Here is a 20,037-nt window from a genome sequence, read left to right as displayed (position 1 = left end):
TACCGGATGAACAGCTGCCCTGGATACAGAACTGACCTGTGCCTCCATAGACAGCTGTAAGTCCAAAATGACTCCCAGGCTGCACACCTGGTCCTTCAGGGGCACAATTACCCCATTCAGGACTAGGGAGTCCTCCACACCAGCCCGCCCCGTGTCCCCCAACAACAGTAATTCTGTCTTGTCAGGATTCAACCGCAATCCATTAGCCACCATCCATCCTCCAACCGCCTCTACACTACAGAGGGCAATATAAAAATGCATGCCATTTGGCATATAGGGGCAATTCAAACACGACCCTCAGAATGAGGAAAGATGTACACCTGATTCCCTTCCTGCTTATTTAAAAATTTACTTAAAGGAAAACTTAATTACACCAATGAGCCAGTATAAGCAGCATACTTGCAAAGCATACTTGCCATGTACGGCCCACGCTCCTGGAGAAGGAAAGGAAAGGAAAAGCCCCATCCCATATACCAGGGGTCTGCAACCCGCGGCTCCGGAGCCACATGTGGCTCTTTTACACCTTTGCCACGGCTCCGGGGCGGATACTAGCGAGGGGAGGAGGCGCATTGTGCGCCCCGACACTCCCCACTGTGGCGGGCGCTGTACTGGCTGTGACGTCGCATAGGGGTGGTGCGTGCGTTAGTCATGCACCGTCCCGACGTCACCTTCCCGCCCACTGTCAGATCGCGGCTCCGGAGTTATATTTGTTTTAAATGTCGCAATGGTTTTGCGGCTCCGTTTTTTTTCCCTTCGAAAACGGGTCCAAGTGGCTCTTTTTGTCTTAAAGGTTGCAGACCCCTGCCATATACCAACCCATTCGCAACGAGGTTAGGCATAGCACCTAGCTGTCTGACCACAGGAGTGCTCCACTCTCCTCTACAGGAGAAGGCAGCTTCATTTGCAGCAAAGAAACCATGTTCAAGCAGCTAGGTGCTGTGACTGCCACTCCCTTCTATGACAGAATGGTTTATGTAAGCAGCAGCCAGTCATTCTTCTTTTTGAAAACGTAAGGCAATAGAAGCCAACGAGTTTTCTTTGCTTGCGCTGGCTGCTAAGGGAAAGCAACCTGCTCCCTTCAATAGGAATCCCACCCCCCACTCTCCTCAAAATTAAGAGACACCCTCTTCTCTAGGAGGGTAACAAACTGGTTGCTGGTTGCAGTATAATGCACGTCCTAAAAACAGTAGCCCATTACAAAGAAATTGTAAGTTAAGGGTGACCAAGATCATTATCTTAAGTACTTTCATTTTATATGACAATATACAATTTGTATAGATAAACTTGGTGGAGCAACCAATTTTTCTTGCAGTTTCGCTTGTAAAATTGTTGTTGTTGGGTTTTATTTGCAGTTTTTAGAATACTAGAAAAAGGATCCCTGCAAAAATAACCATGACTTTTGGGCTTTCCACTGAATAATGCTCTATTTGTTCTTTTTTCACTTCAGCTCCTCTTAATGATCTACACCAGCATCATTGTGGGCTACTACTGGGCAAGGTTTTTTTTCTTGTTTTGTTTTTTTGCAATAGCTGCCATTCCTGATTTATCAGATTGACTTGTATGAATAACTGCTTTAAAAAACAATTTCTTGCCAGGGGCTCATTTTCTTTTCCAAAACACTTACCTGAACTCAGGGTAGTGTGGAGACAGCTTGGGCTCCTGAGGGGGGTGGATAGGTCACTCTTGCCAGAAGTTTGAACTGATTGCTTGCAGAATTTTCTTCTTCCTCCTCCCGTTGCTCCATCTGTTTCAGCTCATCCCACCATCCTTTTCTCCTCCCAAGGTGCCCCCTCCCAGACAAAGAGCACAAGGGCCACAGGCTACACACCCACTAGAGACACAAAAATACACAAGTCCCAAGTGCTGATGCTCTCAACTGTTTTTGTGAAGATATGCTGCCTACAAATTAGTGTACTTGTGCCATCGAAAACTTGAGAGCCAGATTTACGTTTCCTACAAAATAGGTTGAGCTGTCTTTGACCGAATTGCTGGGGTAAGTAGTGTAATGGCAATTCTATCATTATGCAAAGAGCACATATTGTGGGCAAAAGGGGCAAAGAACAATTACTATTTTCAGCACCACAGGAAAATTCCCCAAAGCGGTATGATCAGAATGAAAGTACATGCATCTATAATTGAGATCAATGAAGAACTACCATGACCCACTAGCACTGTTCTAAGAAGATACACTCAGTATTACCGTGCACAGATTAACAACCAAATCACTACAATCACTATTTAATATTAATAAAAGGATCTCCTCGTTTCACTATGCTAAAGAAGAAAATGAGAAAATGCAAAAAAGTGAAGGGAAACACAGAGGAACAGGCTAGAAGAATATTTTTATGGAACTCTGATGTCTTGTCTTCTACCTCGATCAGTCATTGAGAAACTTGGGACATTGTCCCAACTATTGATTCTAGCAGTTTTGTTCTGGCATTTTGGGGGGTGTAGAAGATGGTTCTCACAATTGTAACTTTGCTTAGAAGGATTACAGATGCGGTCCAGAGACAATAAAACAATTCAGGCATAAAGAACTACCATGTGGTTGCTAAAACCATATCAACCCAAGCTTCGTTGCCATTCCACCTAAGCTCACATGCCGCAGATGCAATGGTCTGACTGATGAGGAAATAACACCATATATGAAGCCATATAGTTAAAGATATAGTGATGCTAATGTCAGGCCTTTTTACCTTTCTAGGTACTCTCATGCACAGTAATGCATGATCCATCTTAATTAAAGTTACACCTTTAACATTCTAGTATGTGGTATTTATCAATAAGGATGGTAAAAGCACCAGCAGCTTGTTTACTTCCACGAGAAGACTCCATGGGTAAAGAAAAGTTGTGTTCATTTGAAACCAGTAAGCTGTTTGCTATAATTCCGGATAAACCAAATAACATGCTTCAACATTTTATTTCTAGAGACCGTTAAGTGTTTTTTGAAACGTCACATTAAATTTTTATCAACAAGCGAATATAAGCAGCAGCTGGTAACCTCGGATATTTTCCTTAAGTTCCTTTTGAGTTCTCATAATCATCTTTCTTTAGTTGAAAACTAGTGCTGGAATACTGAAATTACTTCTTAGACATCAGCTGAAGATGTACCTATCTTTGCAGGCCTACAGTAATGATTGAGGGGTACTAGCTACTGAAGAGTTTGCAATTTCTGACTTTTGTGTATTTAAATGCTTCTATTTTATGTCTGGTTTATTCTATTGTTTCACAGACTTTGTATTAAATGCTTATATTCTGCAATGAACATTTGTCTGAGAACCTTTGGGTGGAAGAGCCAAATATAAATATAAAATACCATATTTTTTGCTCTATAAGACTCACTTTTTCCCTCCTAAAAAGTATGGGGAAATGTGTGTGCGTCTTATGGAGCGAATGCAGGCTGCGCAGCTATCCCAGAAGCCAGAACAGCAAGAGGGATTGCTGCTTTCACTGCACAGCGATCCCTCTTGCTGTTCTGGCTTCTGAGATTCAGAATATTTTTTTTCTTGTTTTCCTCCTCCAAAAACTAGGTGCGTCTTGTGGTCTGGTGCGTCTTATAGAGCGAAAAATACGGTAAATATATAATATTTATAAAATAAATATTTAACAGGCAATGGAAATTTGTTTCCCTAGAAAAATAATCACGGGATTGCAGCTTCATTGTTTTCTGTAGAAAAAGGTAAGCTGCTAGTGTGAAGTCTTAGAGAAATGAACCATTTGTTCATTTCATAAAATGAAATGAAAAGCCCTTTTCAGGATCTTCCTCCTCCTTCCTCATCTAAGAATTCAGATAATTCCCTAAAGTTCAACTGCTAATTGATCTTGTGGTAAGCCATAAATGGTCATCACTGTAAGAAGCTATGTATATTCTGGCTTACAATACTGTGAGAAACCATGGACAGCTCTGCTTGCTGAGAAAGGGGGTTCTATAGCCCTGTTCTCTTTCCTTTTATAAAACTTTTCTTCTTTTTTGCAGTATACGATCACCTCCACTCCCCCAAAACACCTCTGCTAAGTTTTTTTTTTTGGGGGGGGGGGAGAACACCTGGGGAAAGAGCAATGGAGTGTGGGAGAAGCAAAAGTCCTAAAAATCACATAATCCCCATATGCCCGTTGTTTAAAAAGGTAAAGGTACCCCTGCCCGTACGGGCCAGTCGTGTCCGACTCTAGGGTTGCGCGCCCATCTCGCTTAAGAGGCCGGGGGGCAGCACTGTCCGGAGACACTTCCAGGTCACGTGGCCAGCATGATGAAGCTGCTCTGGCGAGCCAGCACCAGCGCAGCACACGGAAACGCCGTTTACCTTCCCGCTATAAAGCGGTACCTATTTATCTACTTGCACTTAAGAGTGCTTTCGAACTGCTAGGTGGGCAGGAGCTGGGACCGAACGACGGGAGCTCACCCCGCTGTGGGGATTCGAACCGCCGACCATACGATCGGCAAGTCCTAGGCGCTGAGGTTTTACCCACAGCGCCACCCGCAGCCCTTTTGTGCCCATTGTTTAGAAACCCACTAAAAACTTCAGAAAGGTATTTCAGGAGGCACAGATGGCTATAGATAGAAGAGACTACGAAGCATCTTTACTGTATCCAATGATCGAAACTCTTGTATTCATGATTGCTGATTTAATGATTCATTATTTACCTATGAATTCTGACTTTCGTTGTATTTAAACTTTAAAAGGAAACTAAAAAAATTAAGGATGCAGCACGGTTTTAATAAGGTGTAGATCATACTCCATAAAGCTTTTTAGAAAATCTTTTCATAAGAAAAGCTGGACTAAATCTTTATAGGAAGTTATTTAAGTCCTTCCCAACTCTGTATCATTTATTAAGGTCTTTTAATTTCGCCATAGCTTTGAATCTGAAATCTCAAGACAAACATCTCCTACCTATAGAGAAATGTGAAAGACCGGAGGGAAACATGAACTCTCAATACATTCAAACCAAATGAACTGTTTCCGGTTTCAAAAAGTTTTATTTGTAAGAAAGGTATTACCTGTCCTGATAACCAGAACAATAACTTTTTGCCCAAAATTTAAAACAATTATTCACCTTTCCTTGAGATTTCAAGTTCATTTTTTTGAATTGAAAGTTGGAAATAAACCAGACAAATTATTTTCCTTCCATCTCAGCTAAACCTAAAGAAACTCAGTACAGTACCTTTGAATTGAGGTGGGCGGGAGACGAAAAAGCGATAAAATTTATAATGTACAAGTATAAAAATATGTTACTCAAGGTTCAGCATAATAATTTAATAGCTTTTTGCCGTTTTATAAGTATCTGGGAATGGAACAGATATGTGTCCTGCTCCTGTCACAAGAGGTAGGATGCCAGCATTTGGTACGACATTCCATGAAAGAGTCAATGTGATGTTTCTGTTGCCCCTGAAATTTGAACACAGTATTAGTAGAATCATTTGAATACTCTGAGCAGTGTACATTGCAATAAACGCTGCAGCATGCAGGACCATGTATGCCAGCATTAAGAATTCGCTAATCTTATTTATCATACAATCCATTGGCCACATGCAAGGGACCAATTTTTCTCACCAAGAAACTATGACAATGACATTTATGATACTTTGCATCTTAAAAACATACCAAACTCTAGATGTGCTAATCTGCAGAAAGTGTCCTCAAAGAGATTACTGTTAAGCGTTGGAAGTGCTGCAGATCTCAATAGGACTTGAGAACACTAATGTATTGAACCCTAAATCCAGAAGCAGAGGCACTATAAAAAGTAGAAACTCTGTGAGCCCTTGTAAACCCTCTTTCTGGTTGCTGTTTTCCTTCCATCATTCCCAACGTTTCTTAAATAAGAACCCTCTCCTAGTATAACTGTTCCCTGTGCATCTTGCTCCCCATCCCCACCCTGCTCATTGTCTCACCCATCGTGCTAATTCGTTTCATCTGCTTAGCTGCTGTAGGTTAGCTTGTGCTTGCAGGTAATGAGGCGACTACTCCAAAGTTTCGACAGCTTCCAGCTGGCACAACCACAACATTAAATGTGGCTGCAAAAGACACAAGGGGAACTCAGATTTTGCACATAGTAAGCTATTTGAACTATGGCTGTTTGCAAAATGTGTTATATTGACAGAAAGCCTGTGATAAGAAAATGCTTATGTTATTCCACTAAAAGAACGTAGATGACGTGAGCGCATTCCTGAAAGTAAACATTCTCTCTGCTTACGAGTTCTCTCAGCTACATCACTGCATACATATCACTGCATACATAATCAAAACGAATACAGGAAGGGAATTTACTCACTTGAGACCATTTCCATCATCAAAGAAGAAGTATTTTGATTTCATGTCTTTCAACAGCAGCTTTGGGTTATCCCCTCTTAAAATAATTTTGTCCCAGAGGACAACCTGGTTCAAAGCCTGCAATTAAAGTTGCCATTAATCACTAAAAGGAATAGAAAATGGCAAAAATTTCTCATCAAGGAAGCTGAACATGGAGATAGCCATTCACACAGGGCTTGAGGGCTTTCTTTCAGTGATATTGTAAGAGTTGTAGGCTCAAAAGTAAACTGCATAGTAAAGCATTGGCAAAAAAAAAACCCTTCCTGAAAAAACATTGTAGCATTACAATAAAAAGAAGTAAACAGTTAATGAACTGCTTTTGGAAAAATTAACATGTAATAAAACAGACTTTGTTACTGTTATCAAGATTTGTATTGTGTGCATAGCTGACTAGTAATTCAGAGCTATGACTGTGCACCAGATAGATTGAGAACTGCAGCCCACTTCCCCAAAATGCCAATCTCACATAAGGTGTTACTAAAATAAATGGAAATTGGAATAAACTAGTATTTCCAGCCTATTTACATGTTTTCTGCAGAGGACTTGGTGGATCTATCTAGCAAGAATCACAAAATATGTTTCACTGTTTGCCTTCTTTCAGTTTACAGAGACCCTGTTATCACACCACATTAAACCACAGATGGAAACAAACTATGCTTTAATGTAAATATACATTTGCACTTGTGCGCTGAAAAGTTTTGCTCTGCTCCTCTTCTACCACTCATGCTGCGCTGCTGGGAAACAAGACAATTCACCTTGTTATAACATGAATCTGGGCTCATGGTTCACCCTTCCGCCACAAGCAATAAGCCAAGGACCTTGAGTACTGCTCATGGTTTGTTTGGAGAGAAACTGCAAACACAGATTTGCCCATCATGACAAGTCAAAATCTGACTTGTTTCCCAGAGGCATTGCAGCAGCAAGAACAGGAGAGAAGCAAAGTGAGAATTTTTCAGTAGAGTGCACTAGCGAGCTCCTCGTTCACATTAGACCATAGCTGGTTTTCTATGGTTTTGCGTGATGCGTGAACCAGGCCAGAGACTGATGAAGCAATCAGAAGAATATAACAAGCAACAGATAATTATAGATTGTGCAATGATCCAAGAAGCCAGAGCATCACTATTCCATCCATATAATTTGTAACTAGCACAATCATGAATACACAGGCATGTTTTCGAAGTTTTTAAGGAAAGGACTGAGGAATTAAAGAGTGGTAACATACCAATTTCAATGTAGTGCCCACTTAAATATTCTACAAACATCAGTGGCACAGTTACTGTATCAGGATCAGACAGCCATGAGTACATTTGTAGAATCAGACATTAGAAGGTGCTAAACGTTTGAAAACCAAAGTGTTCCCCTTTCTACAAAGACAACTATGCGAAAAAGATTTCAGATTTGCTTCTAAGCTGGAGATATCAATTACCTGCAAACTTTCAGAATATAGAAACACTTTCCAACTTTTGCCAAACATTAGTTTTTGTTTGGGTTATTTCTGCTGGGAAGCTGAGTACAGCTGGTTCAAACTGGTTTTGTTGTCGTTTCTGTCAAGGGCAAGCTGACTATGATAGTCAGGCCAGGAGGAGCCTGGCTCTTACTCACTTTCTATCTCTCTTTGTTCTAGTGCTTTGGTTCTGTATGCTACACAGTGGTACCTCAGTTTTCAAACTTAATCCATTCCGGAAGACCATTCGACTTCTGAAACCCAAAGCATTTACTTCCGGAAGCATTTACTTACAGAAAACTCAAAATGGAAGCCGCGTTTCCTGTTCAATTTCCGAGGCGCGTTTGAAAACCAAAGCAGTTACTTCCGAGTTTTCGGCGTTCAAAACCGAAACGTTCGACTTCCGAGACGTTCGAAAACCGAGTTACCACTCTAGTGTTAAGGTTTAGTCTTATGATAAGTATTGCAAGTTTTATTGTAAGTGGATTTTTAACTGGATTTTTATGAACTGTGCCAATCCTGAATGTATTGGATTTGTGACCATTATGCTCACTTGCCTCAGTAGCAGTAAAAGCTCTGCTGAATGAAGTACAATTGCCTCTGGTCTATTATTTTTTTTTTGGGGGGGGGGGGGGACTCTGCTACGCGTTTAAGTTTTTTCCTGCTCCCCCTTCATGAGTCGACAGAAAATAACTATACAATTAGTATGCAGTTCCATTTAACCACTTTACAAGTTATACTTACATTGTTCTTTGTTGAATATTCTGCTGATAAATACAGAAATAATTGTTTCACATTCCAGTCAAATATACTGTGCAGATGTGTGAACATTAAGGAACATATATTGTTTCAAATTTTGAATATTTTCAAAAACATACATTCAGTGCAGATCAACTATCCAAGCATTTTAAAGCAGAAATATTCTATTCAGAAGGCATTTCTCAACTTAAGGCTTTTCTGTGTGATAAACAACATATTAACTGAGGATTCATGACAGTTTAATTTTTGTAGATCAAGACCAGCAGCTTTACTTTTGTAAAAAAGGGAAACTGCTAAAGGTTCTTATTTTTGTGTTGGAGGAATAAGAGACAGAAAGGAAGGGGTGATCACCCACCATTTCCAAATCTATTTAACTCCCCTGCATTCTTCCATGAGTCCCAATTCTTTTTTTAAAAAATCTTCAAAAGGAAATGGATTTTTCATATTGTTTTAAATAAACCATTTTTGCTCATTTTAAAACATTTTTATTCCACATTACCTTAGATGCTGCTTACAATCAATAAAAGCAATACTATCAGATATTAAACAGGTAACAGAATATATGCATGCCAGTCCTGTTTATTCCAGCTATAGGACTGAGGAATTTGGGATTTTGAAGAAGCAAAGCCAAAGTCTCTTATGTACTAGAGTTCTAGGCCAGTATCCTATGACTAGTACAACTAGTTCAGTTTTCAGTCTTGTGTAACCCAAACAGCAATTCCTTATTCTACATAGCAAACTACAGATGAAGCTGAAGGGAGTTTCTGATATGACACTGTATGCTTTTTCAAGACAAGAAATCCCACTGGGATAATGAAAACACTTAGGGCAGGCCTGCATAACGTAGGGTCTGTGTGCAAATTGCAGTTCCCTGGGGAAACTTCTAACTGAAACACTTGTCCACTGTTGTTTTCACTCTTTATGGAAACACCTGCAGATTGCAGGTGCCTGAAAATAGCAAGGGTGGGCGCTCAGCTGCTTCCTGGACTCAGGGCTGCATGGCTGAGTTCGTGCCAGTTTGCCTGTCCTGTTTCAACCAGGCAGCCATACTAGGCAATGAGAGGGGGTAGGACCAGCAGCAGAGCAAAAAGCAAGACTGGAGGGAAAGGATGTGTGTGAAAAGGGGGGGGGCACACACAATTTGATGAGGAGCGAGAACAGGGAGAGTTGTGACAGAAAGCAAAGCAAAGATAATGGGCAAGAAAATGAGGGTTAACAAAATGTGACATTGTTTTCCATGAATAACTTAGTAGCATGGTCCCCTTGTTTTTGTTTTTCTAAATGTAAACATTTGTGTTCAGAGTATCCATGGTTAGCTTTAACCATCATTTAACACCAGATTTATAAATTGGTTTGCAAATACTTGGCAACCTTCAGTAATGCAACACCATAGCGCTAAAAGGGAAGGAAGGGGAATTCACCACTGAGATAAGAGAAGTGTGCAAGCTTGTAGCCCACTCAACCATGGTTAAGTGATCAGGTGTGTTACATCAGCACCACACTAAAGAATCAGGTATCATTATGACATTAATAACAATGCTGTAGTTGAGAAAACACTCAAATATAAACCAAAAATTCTACCCTTTAATATCTGTATCATGTATTCTCCATTCCCAGCTTTTGTTAGAAGTAGCTTCAAAGATGTATAGATTTTTTGTTTTCTCACCCTCTAGTAATCAGTACTTAAAAACAGGATTTATTCTGAAGCTCTACAAATTTTTATGAAGGATATCTGCAGTAATGTCAAAAGTAATGATTCCGAGGTCACTTCTTTCTCCAGGTCCAGTGAAGTCTTCTACATTTTTCCTAAAAACACACAAAAAACCCACATTATTCAAATTTCTTTGCAGCTGGCACAAGATAATATTAGTGTCTTCAGAGAAAGGATACTCTTATTCAGTGGGGAAAAAATGGGAAACATAGGCGGTGCTGAGGCTGGTCCCTTGTAACAGAATGTAGAATGAACAATAATAATTACAGTTTAAATATACTTCCTGAAGTTGACTTATCTTAGAATCCAAGCCAATAACTTAACTTGGATATTTTAAACATGAATATCCAAACATTCTCCAAAATTTGGAAAAATTAAAAGTTTTAAACAAATATTCCCTTAGAAAATGCAAACGTTCTGTAAGTTATAAATAAAGTATTATGGCTACAAAAATGTTTACAGGGTTGTGTTTGGAGGATTCAACTGTTGAAGTAGCAAGGCCAGCTTATTTGTAATAAGGAAGTTACTTTGTGCCACAGGGCAAATGGGAAGACCCCCTCCCTCACCTGGCTGGTAGTGAGAAGACAAAAGCCATAGTGAGAGAGTGAGAGCTGTGCCAGAAGCAAGCAGAAGTCAGAGAGTGAGAGTCATGCCTGATTTCTGCTGGAATCCAAGGCTGTGAATATGGGAGAAGCAAGACCTTCTGGGATTTTAATGCTGTGAGTCCCTCCATCATAGGGGTGTGTGTGTGTGTGTGTGTGTGTAGATAAACCAGACATCCTAAAGACATCAGTCAGTCTCTACTGTCCCTAGGAATGAGGAAACCAAACCCTAGGTAAGAGCCTGGAACGCTCACACCACTTGGACATTGGGGTGGCGTGCAACATTATGCAGGGCAGCAGAAGGGAACTTAGGAGTTGGGCAAGAAATTTAGACAAAAGTGAGCCAAGTGAATGTCACCTGTGATTTCAATAATGTATAGGCTACATAATTTAATTGCCTTTATCTTACGAGTTATAGTTATCATAGCCATTATGCGATGATGACATTTGGCAACTAATGTTAATGTTCTTGCCAAGAGGCACAATACGAGAGAACACCAGAACAAATCTAATTCTCCATGCACTGCCATGCTTTTATTCATGAAGAGCAGTCACATTTAGCACATTTTAATAACATAGAGGATGATGTTTGAAGCCCATAATTTAACACATTCAGCTGAGATGTTCCTACTTAGCTCCAAATGCACCAAGGAACATAAAATCAGTATGCAAGCACCACAAACGATGCACGGCAATCTATGAAACCATTCAGAGCAACACCAGTCAGCAATGCTGAGAGCAGGACTTGTGTTTGTCAGAACAGCACGGGAATTTGCTGTAAAACAAGACTGCCCCCCCCCACCCCCAACTGCATGGAAACAGGCATATGCTTGGCAATATGCTGCCAGGGCAACAGCCACTGACGTGTGCTAAACCCAATAGCCGAGTTGCCTTTCTATGTACACCCTGGAGGGAGCCTGCCAGAGGGCGGAAACTACAGCACCAGAGAGTTCGTGGTGCTCGCTCATTGGCTCGCACAAAGGGGAAATGAGAGAACAGGAAGGAAAGGTCTACTGTTCTGAGACCCATAATCGACAAAGAGAAAAGGGAATCCAAACTTAGGTGATAACACAGAGAACAACGGGCGATTATGGCAGGATCAATAATACACCACGCTTTTATCCGTCTTCAGTGACAATCCCATTTAACACGAACATTCCATTGTGCGACTTATTTGCAGCAGGCATGGGACTGATGTGGAGGGGAAATAATAATAATTGCAGGGAGGTGGGGTAACTGTAATACACATCAGCCACTGCCATGGGCGCACACAAAGACATCCTGATAAGTTATGCCCCCGCCCCAAATCACTTCGAGGACCACAGGTTAATATTAATGGAGCGAAGGGAGATGGCTCGTTGCAAAACGTTTTGCACCTGAGGGATGCTCTACAAGGAGGGCATGGAATTTTTTTTTGGGGGGGGGGGTGGAGGGAGGATACTTCGAAGCAAGTCAGGCTTCGCCTTCTGCACCCCGATCTCCTCACCCCACATCCTTGCGGAGAAAGGGGTGAGAAGGGGAACCTTTTCCGCCCACTACTCGAAAGACTTCGAAGAGGCTCAGCACCCAGGAGGAAGAGGAGGAGGAGGAGAGGACCCCCAACCCTCCCCCCCGCCCCTCACTCACAGCACGACCCGCGAGACGGCGATGCTGACGGGCACCGTGCGCTCTTTGAAGGCGGTGGTGATGAAGCAGCCGAAGGTCAGCGCCGCCATCACGCTCAGCGAGAAGGCGAAGAGAGAGTTGGCGCGGGTCAGGACGGTGTTCATCTCTCCCGCCGGCCGCTCCGGCCTTCACCACACACACACAAACACGCTCGCTCGCTCCGGCCCTCTTCGCCTGCCGGCCGGTCGCGCCACCCGCCTCCGCCGTCTCAAGCGCGCAGGCAGGACCAGCGAGCGAGCCTCGGGTGGCGGCGGGGAAGCGGACGCGGGAGGAGGGGGGGGGGGAGCTGCTGCTGCCGCTGCCGCCACCGCCGCGCTGCGTGGCTGAAAGGGAAAGGAGGCCCGAAACGGCCGCCGAAAAGCCGAGCCCGCCCAGTCGCCCGCGCGAGGAGGAGCCCAGCCAGCGTCCCTGCGCCTCCCTGCCCGCCTCCCTCCTTCCCTCCGCCCTAGCTCGGCCTGCCCGGAAGTCCCATCGGCCTTCCGCCCGCCCGCCCGCTGCCGCCGCAAGAAAAAAAGAGAGATAAAAAAGGGCAGAGTGATAGTAGGGGAACCACCTTCTGGCATGGAATGGGGATCCCTATAGAATAGTCGGAGCGTCACGGCGTGTCCGCGCGCGAGTGAACGGAGAACAGCGGCGGCATTCGGGGGCGGAAGGGCAGGAAAGCGGCTACCTTCGCCTCTGCTGCTGCAGCCCGAGGGGTGTTTTGTGTTGAGGCGCCTCTTTCGTGGCATTTGCCATGCAAGGTGAATGTCTACTCAGAAGTAAACCCCACTGAGCTCAATAGGCCTTGTGCGTTTAGAGATCGCAAGCCCTAGTTATGTGCATATTAGCGACATTAGCTTATCTGCACATCCTGGTTTGTACTGTAATCGTTCTGCCGGCCTCTTGATGACATGCCTCATTTGTGTAGTACCGCAATGGAAACCTTTGCTGGTGAGGTTTCATTTCGCTAATAAAGACTGTTTTGTTTTGTTTTAAAAAAAGACTGGATCGGTTTTTTAAGCAAACCTTTGTTAGAGAGTTATTTTAAGTCATTATTAACTTCAGTCACCGCCTGCACTGTGGAGATCGTGAGGTTTGCTCAGGATTGTGATATAATCACTTTCAGGTACGATCCACCCACTTGCAGCTACTCCGAAGTTGAATGAATTGTGGCAAGGTGATAAAGAGACAGAGTCCAAATCAGCACCGTGAGAGCGGACTATAGTAAACTCTCACTATAGCTCTCAGCTACCCCATCTTCAAGGAGGGGGGCAATGAGCAATGGGCATTTTGAAGGGCATTTTAAAAACTCTTCTTTAAAATAAAATAACCCACAGAAGACTTGACGTTGGAGAAACGTAAACTTAGTCCTTCCTTCTAGAGGAGGACGCGCGTTGCTCCCAAATCACTGCACCGAAAAAAAACGGAACATCTCCCTTGTGGCTGCCTTATGAGCAACTGCCTTGTTACCACTGAAGGTAAATAAGTCAAGCCGTCAAAAATAGCCAGGAAATCCGGTCTGCAGGCAAAGGAACAGTCTAAACTCGCTTAAGGTTTTCTCCTGTTCTATATAACCCGCTGCTAGTCACCGCAGGCAACGAGTGCCGCCTGACGGCTGTCTGCTAAAAAAGCAGCTTTTCGAATCCACCTACTGATCTGTATGGAGGGAAGTCGAGCTTATACACACGGAATTGCAATGCGGTGCCTTGCCCCTTAACAAGCTGTTCAAGTGACAAGGCTTATGGGTCAGTTCCTTCATGGTGCCTGAAAGCTCTCACTTGGGGGCTGGGGAGTGTGCGTTTTAATTCAACATTTTTGACATCATGACTAGGATCTAAGAAAAGCAGGAACTAGTTTAATAAGCCCGTGCAAAACATGTTTGCTTTAAACACCAGCTCCCCATTCTGCAAATCAAGCGGGTTTTGGTTTTGTTTTAATTACAAGTTTCAAAGTAATTTGGTTTGGAGGAGGAACTTTTCAAAGAGGTGAAGTTAAAAATTCCACTGAATTAAATTAGATCCTAGAATATTTTTACTAACTTATCTGCAATATGTGGTTCCTAAAGATACAGGGAAATGGCTCATCTATATCATATTAGCAGCCAGTAAGGATTATTTATTGCAAAAAGCAGAGGCAGGGGAAATAGCTCCCATTTAAGAGAACCTACATCAAGGATAGCAAAATCCCCTGGATTTTATGGGTACAACATGTCAGGCAAAAGAGGCAGAGATCTGAATGAGCAGTATGGAATAATTTTTGAAATAGTAAATAGTGGAAGATGAGATGTTCACCTTTCTGTTTAAGAGAATATGTGATCATAGAGCTTCCACAAATTAAGATGATCCTGAGCTGTGTATAATTTCTTAAATAATATGTGTTTTTCTTTCTTCCTTAAGTAATTGTTTATGGATTTATTTGTTTTTTTCTTGACAACTTTAGTGGTTATTTACCACCTATTATTACTATTTTACTTATGTGGGCTTGGTTTCTTAATTAGGACTATTTGCGTTCTTTTTGTAGTAATATTTTATTTACTAACTTGCCACCATTTATTATGAACTGTTAGAATTGGTCTTCATTTTTAACATTTCATTTGTTAAGCTGACAAAAAGGGAAAGTCAGGGGCAAAAGGGAGGAAGGACCCAAGACTCAAACATGCTGAAACATCACAGATCAGTTTCTTTGCCATTCAGCTCCAGCAGCATCAGACAAGCATCAGGGGGGACACAGGGTCTGTAGGAGGAGCATGGCTTGTTGCAACAGGGCTTTTTTTTACGTTTCACATACGAGACATCCCTAGTTTGAATCCAGGATACCCTAGGAAAACATGTAGGGTTTTGAATGACACTGAAGCCATTCACCTGGCTCCTGCATGGCCCAACCAGCTTTTGGTCCACTCTCTTGCATCCCACATAACTCCTCCCACTTTTCTGATAGGCCAGCTCTGCTAGGAAACATCTTAGTAAGCTTCATTGATGCTCCCCTTATCCTTAGCCGACTGCCTCATAGACCCTGATGGCAACATCCACCCACCTGTGCACCTTGAGAGGCCTACCTGAGTGAGCAAAAGTAGAGAGCCCACTGCCCCTGAGGTCATCATGCTGCCTGTCTCCTCCCTAGGGCCATCAGAAGCCAAGCCAAATTAGGCCTCCTCTCCTCCATTGTTTAGTGGCCTTTCCTCATAAGCTCAAAAGTTGGATCTCACTCTCCAAAAGTTGGATCTCCAACAGCCCCCTGGTCTTTTTATCTGCTGTTTTGTCTGTAGCGACTCCTTCGCTGGAGGCTGGCTCTTCCCTGACCCTGTCTTGGGGAACGTTTTCCTGCTTATGCACTCCTTTTCCCGCTCATGCACTGCCAATCATGTTACCAAGCAGCAGCTGTGCTGGGCTTTGTGTTTGTTTTGTGCTGCCAGACATTTCTAACCTTGTGACTAGTTCATGTGGCAGTTTTTCCCTTCTGCCTAGAGCCTTTCCATGCATGATTGTTTCCCCGTTTCGTTCGCCCCGACTTCTCACTATTAATCTCAAGTGTTGTAAACAGGCCAGGTGGGATGTTTTGAGAATGGGTAGCATAATAGGCCTGCATTTGTTCTCCCTGTGACCTTGCATATCTCAGAGTGCCTTTTGCTTCACCATATGTAGGTAAGCTCTGTTGGTTACTTCCCCTTTTGATCTGGCAGCAGCGGCATGCCTGTCACAGCTACTGCTTTGGGATGGAATTCTGCAAACAGCTGTCAGATAAGAGATGGATTGGTGTACTGGCTGGCGATATCACAAAGGCACGGAAGCTGCCACCCTCCTCTGCGGCTCTGAAGTGGCTCTCCCTAGATGCAATTCCTGGAGAAAGAGATATGAAAGGCTCTCTCTGGGATCAATGGCTGTAGATTACTCAAAGACAGAATATTATTTATCTTTCCTAAAGCTTTTAAACAAGCAATACTACTTCTGCGCACACTACTGATGAGGACAGGCTCACATTAGTGTTGCACACTCCACTTCTCCAAGTACTGAGATGTAGGAGCACAGCACTTACCAAGATTTAGAAGGCCACTGCAGAGTTATTGGCATTTTATGTTTGAGGGTGGGCTTTTTGTGTGTTTTTTACACAAATATACAGGTTGAAGGTAGGTGGAGGTATAGCTTAAACATTCCAACAGACAATCAGAGTTCGCTGTTTCCACATCAGATCTTTAGGGATACAGCCAGCACCCCAAAATGATGTTAATTCAGAGTCCAAGTAATCGGGTACAGTATCTCTGTTTCCCCCCAAACCATAGTTTGTCTTCACAAGCTGGCTGTTTCTTGCACAGAATCCAAATGATTCTCCAGTTACTTCAAAGGCTATTTATCTGTAATTTCCCTAACAAAGGAGATACTTAGAATCATAGAATCATAGAGTTGGAATAGACCACAAGGCCCATCGAGTCCAACCCCCTGCCAAGCAGGAAACACCATCAGAGCACTCCTGACATATGGTTGTCCAGCCTCTGCTTAAAGACCTCCAAAGAAGGAGACTCCACCACACTCCTTGGCAGCAAATTCCACTGTCGAACAGCTCTTACTGTCAGGAAGTTCTTCCTAATGTTTAGGTGGAATCTTCTTTCTTGTAGTTTGGATCCATTGCTCCGTGTCCGCTTCTCTGGAGCAGCAGAAAACAACCTTTCTCCCTCCTCTATATGACATCCTTTTATATATTTGAACATGGCTATCATATCACCCCTTAACCTCCTCTTCTCCAGGCTAAACATGCCCAGCTCCCTTAGCCGTTCCTCATAAGGCATCGTTTCCAGGCCTTTGACCATTTTGGTTGCCCTCCTCTGGACACGTTCCACTTTGTCAGTGTCCTTCTTGAACTGTGGTGCCCAGAATTGGACACAGTACTCCAGGTGAGGTCTGACCAGAGCAGAATACAGTGGCACTATTACTTCCCTTGATCTAGATGCTATACTCCTATTGATGCAGCCCAGAATTGCATTGGCTTTTTTAGCTGCCGTGTCACACTGTTGGCTCATGTCAAGTTTGTGGTCAACCAAGACTCCTAGATCCTTTTCACATGTACTGCTCTCAAGCCAGGTGTCACCCATCTTGTATTTGTGCCTCTCATTTTTTTTGCCCAAGTGCAATACTTTACATTTCTCCCTGTTAAAGTTCATCTTGTTTGTTTTGGCCCAGTTCTCTAGTCTGTCAAGGTCGTTTTGAAGTGTGATCCTGTCCTCTGGGGTGTTAGCCACCCCTCCCAGTTTTGGTGTCATCTGCAAATTTGATCAGGATGCCCTGAGTCCATCGAGAGCCAGTGTGGTGTAGTGGTTAAGAGCGGTAGTCACGTAATCTGGGTAACCGGGTTCGCGTCTCCGCTCTTCCACATGCAGCTGCTGGGTGACCTTGGGCCAGTCACATTTCTTTGAAGTCTCTCAGCCCCACTCACCTCACAGAGTGTTTGTTGTGGGGGAGGAAGGGAAAGGAGATTGTTAGCCGATTTGAGACTCCTGAAGGGGAGTGAAAGGCGGGATATCAAATCCAAACTCTTCTTCTTCTTCTTCTTCTTCTTCTTCTTCTTCTTCATCCAAGTCGTTGATAAAGATATTGAATAAGACCGGGCCCAAGACAGAACCCTGTGGCACCCCACTAGTCACTCTTCTCCAGGATGAAGAGGAACCATTGATGAGCACCCTTTGGGTTCGGTCAGCCAGCCAGTTACAAATCCACTGAGTGGTAGCATAGTCAAGTCCGCATTTTACCAGCTTCTTTACAAGAATATCATGGGGCACCTTGTCGAATGCCTTGCTGAAATCAAGGTAGGCTACATCCACTGCGTTCCCTTCATCTACCACGCTTGTAATTTTGTCAAAAAACGAGATCAGGTTAGTCTGACATGACTTATTTTTCAGAAATCCATGCTGACTATTGGTGATCACAGCATTCCTTTCTAGGTGCTCACAGACTGTTTGCTTAATGATCTGCTCCAGAATCTTCCCTGGTATTGATGTCAGACTGACTGGGCGATAATTATTTGGGTCCTCTCTTTTCCCCTTTTTGAAAATAGGGACAACATTTGCCCTCCTCCAGTCTGCCAGGACTTCGCCTGTTCTCCAGGAATTCTCAAAGATGACTGCCAGTGGTTCTGAGATCACATCTGCCAGTTCTTTTAATACTCTTGGATGCAGTTCATCTGGCCCTGAAGACTTGAATACATCTAAACTAGCCAAGTATTCTTGTACTATCTCCTTAGTTATTCTGGGCTGTGTTTCCTCTGCTGAATCATTTGCTCCAAATTCTTCGGGTCGGGCATTGTTTTCTTTATCGGAGAAGACTGAGGCAAAGAAGGCATTGAGGAGTTCAGCCCTTTCTGTGTCCCCTGTTTGCGTTTCACCATCTTCTCCTCTGAGTGACCTCACTGTTTCTTTGTTCTTCCTTTTGCTACGGACATACCCATAAAAGCCTTTTTTGTTGTTTTTAACCTCTCTAGCAAGCCTGAGTTCATTTTGTGCTTTAGCTTTTCTGACTTTGTGTCTACATGTGCTGGCTATTTGTTTGAATTCCTCTTTGGTGGTTTCCCCCCTTTTCCATTTTTTGTACACATCCTTTTTTAATCTTAACTCAGTTAAAAGTTGTTTAGATAGCCACTCTGGCTTCTTTAGGCACCTTCCATGTTTCTGTCTCATTGGTATTGCATGAAGTTGTGCTTTTACTATCTCCCTCTTAACAAACTCCCAGCCATCATGAACTCCCTTTCCTTTTAGTATTACTGTCCATGGGATCTCACCCAGCACTTCCCTAAGTTTTATGAAGTCGGCTTTCTTAAAGTCAAGAAATTGAGTCCTAGTATGCTTGGCTGCTCCTATCCGCTGTATAGTAAACTTCAGAAGAGCATGATCACTCGCGCCTAATGATCCTTCCACTTCTACCCCACTAACCAGGTCATCAACATTGGTTAGGACCAGATCTAAAATGGCTGTTCCTCTTGTTGCTCCTCCCACTTTCTGGACAATGGCCATCCTGCCAGGGCCATCTTGTCTAAACCCCAAAGCTTCAAACCCTAGAAAGTTGGAATAGCTATCAGGCAAACAAGACTCTGTTTCTTTTAAGCAGGTTACATACGCTTCAGGTTACAGACTCCGCTAACCCAGAAATAGTACTTCAGGTTTGCTTCAGGATGAGAACAGAAATAGTGCTCTGGCAGCACGGCAGCAGCAGGAGGCCCTATTAGCTAAAGTGGTGCTTCAAGTTAAGAACAGCTTCAGGTTAAGAACGGACCTCCAGAACGAATTAAGTACTTAACCCGAGGTACCACTGTATATATTTGCACCTCTGCTTTCAAGACCATATTAGTATTTGAGAATGTGTACATTAGTAGAAATCTGAAACACAGCCTTAGTTGCACAAGCTCATATTAAATGGTATTTCAAGCAAAGCCACTGGTGTTTAAACATACATCCAAATTGTTAAACAACATTCATTATAACAGGCATAGACAAATGTATACAAAATTGCATCAGCTTCCTTCCCTTCCAGGGATCTGTCCTAGGCATAGCCTAGTTAAACACACCAAGCCCTTTTTCCTGACTTCGCT

At 43.1% G+C, this 20,037-nt stretch overlaps 1 protein-coding gene across 1 annotated transcript; it reads right to left on the bottom strand.

The window, feature by feature from the left end:
• Positions 1-4,955: 4,955 nt before the first annotated feature.
• On the bottom strand, positions 4,956-12,906 carry SPCS3 (signal peptidase complex subunit 3). Its single transcript, XM_028744110.2, has 5 exons — positions 12,448-12,906; positions 10,241-10,314; positions 8,494-8,570; positions 6,268-6,383; positions 4,956-5,384 (listed from the first exon to the last, which is right to left on the bottom strand). The coding sequence occupies exons 1-5, from the start codon at positions 12,588-12,590 to the stop codon at positions 5,252-5,254; spliced, it is 543 nt and encodes a 180-aa protein (XP_028599943.1). The 5' UTR covers positions 12,591-12,906; the 3' UTR covers positions 4,956-5,251.
• Between the last annotated feature and the right edge of the window lie 7,131 nt (positions 12,907-20,037).

This window comes from Podarcis muralis, chromosome 9 (assembly GCF_964188315.1).
Source record: "Podarcis muralis chromosome 9, rPodMur119.hap1.1, whole genome shotgun sequence".
Taxonomy (NCBI): domain Eukaryota; kingdom Metazoa; phylum Chordata; class Lepidosauria; order Squamata; family Lacertidae; genus Podarcis; species Podarcis muralis.
Note: the sequence above shows the minus strand (reverse complement) of the source record. Positions and strands in the feature narration are given on the sequence as shown.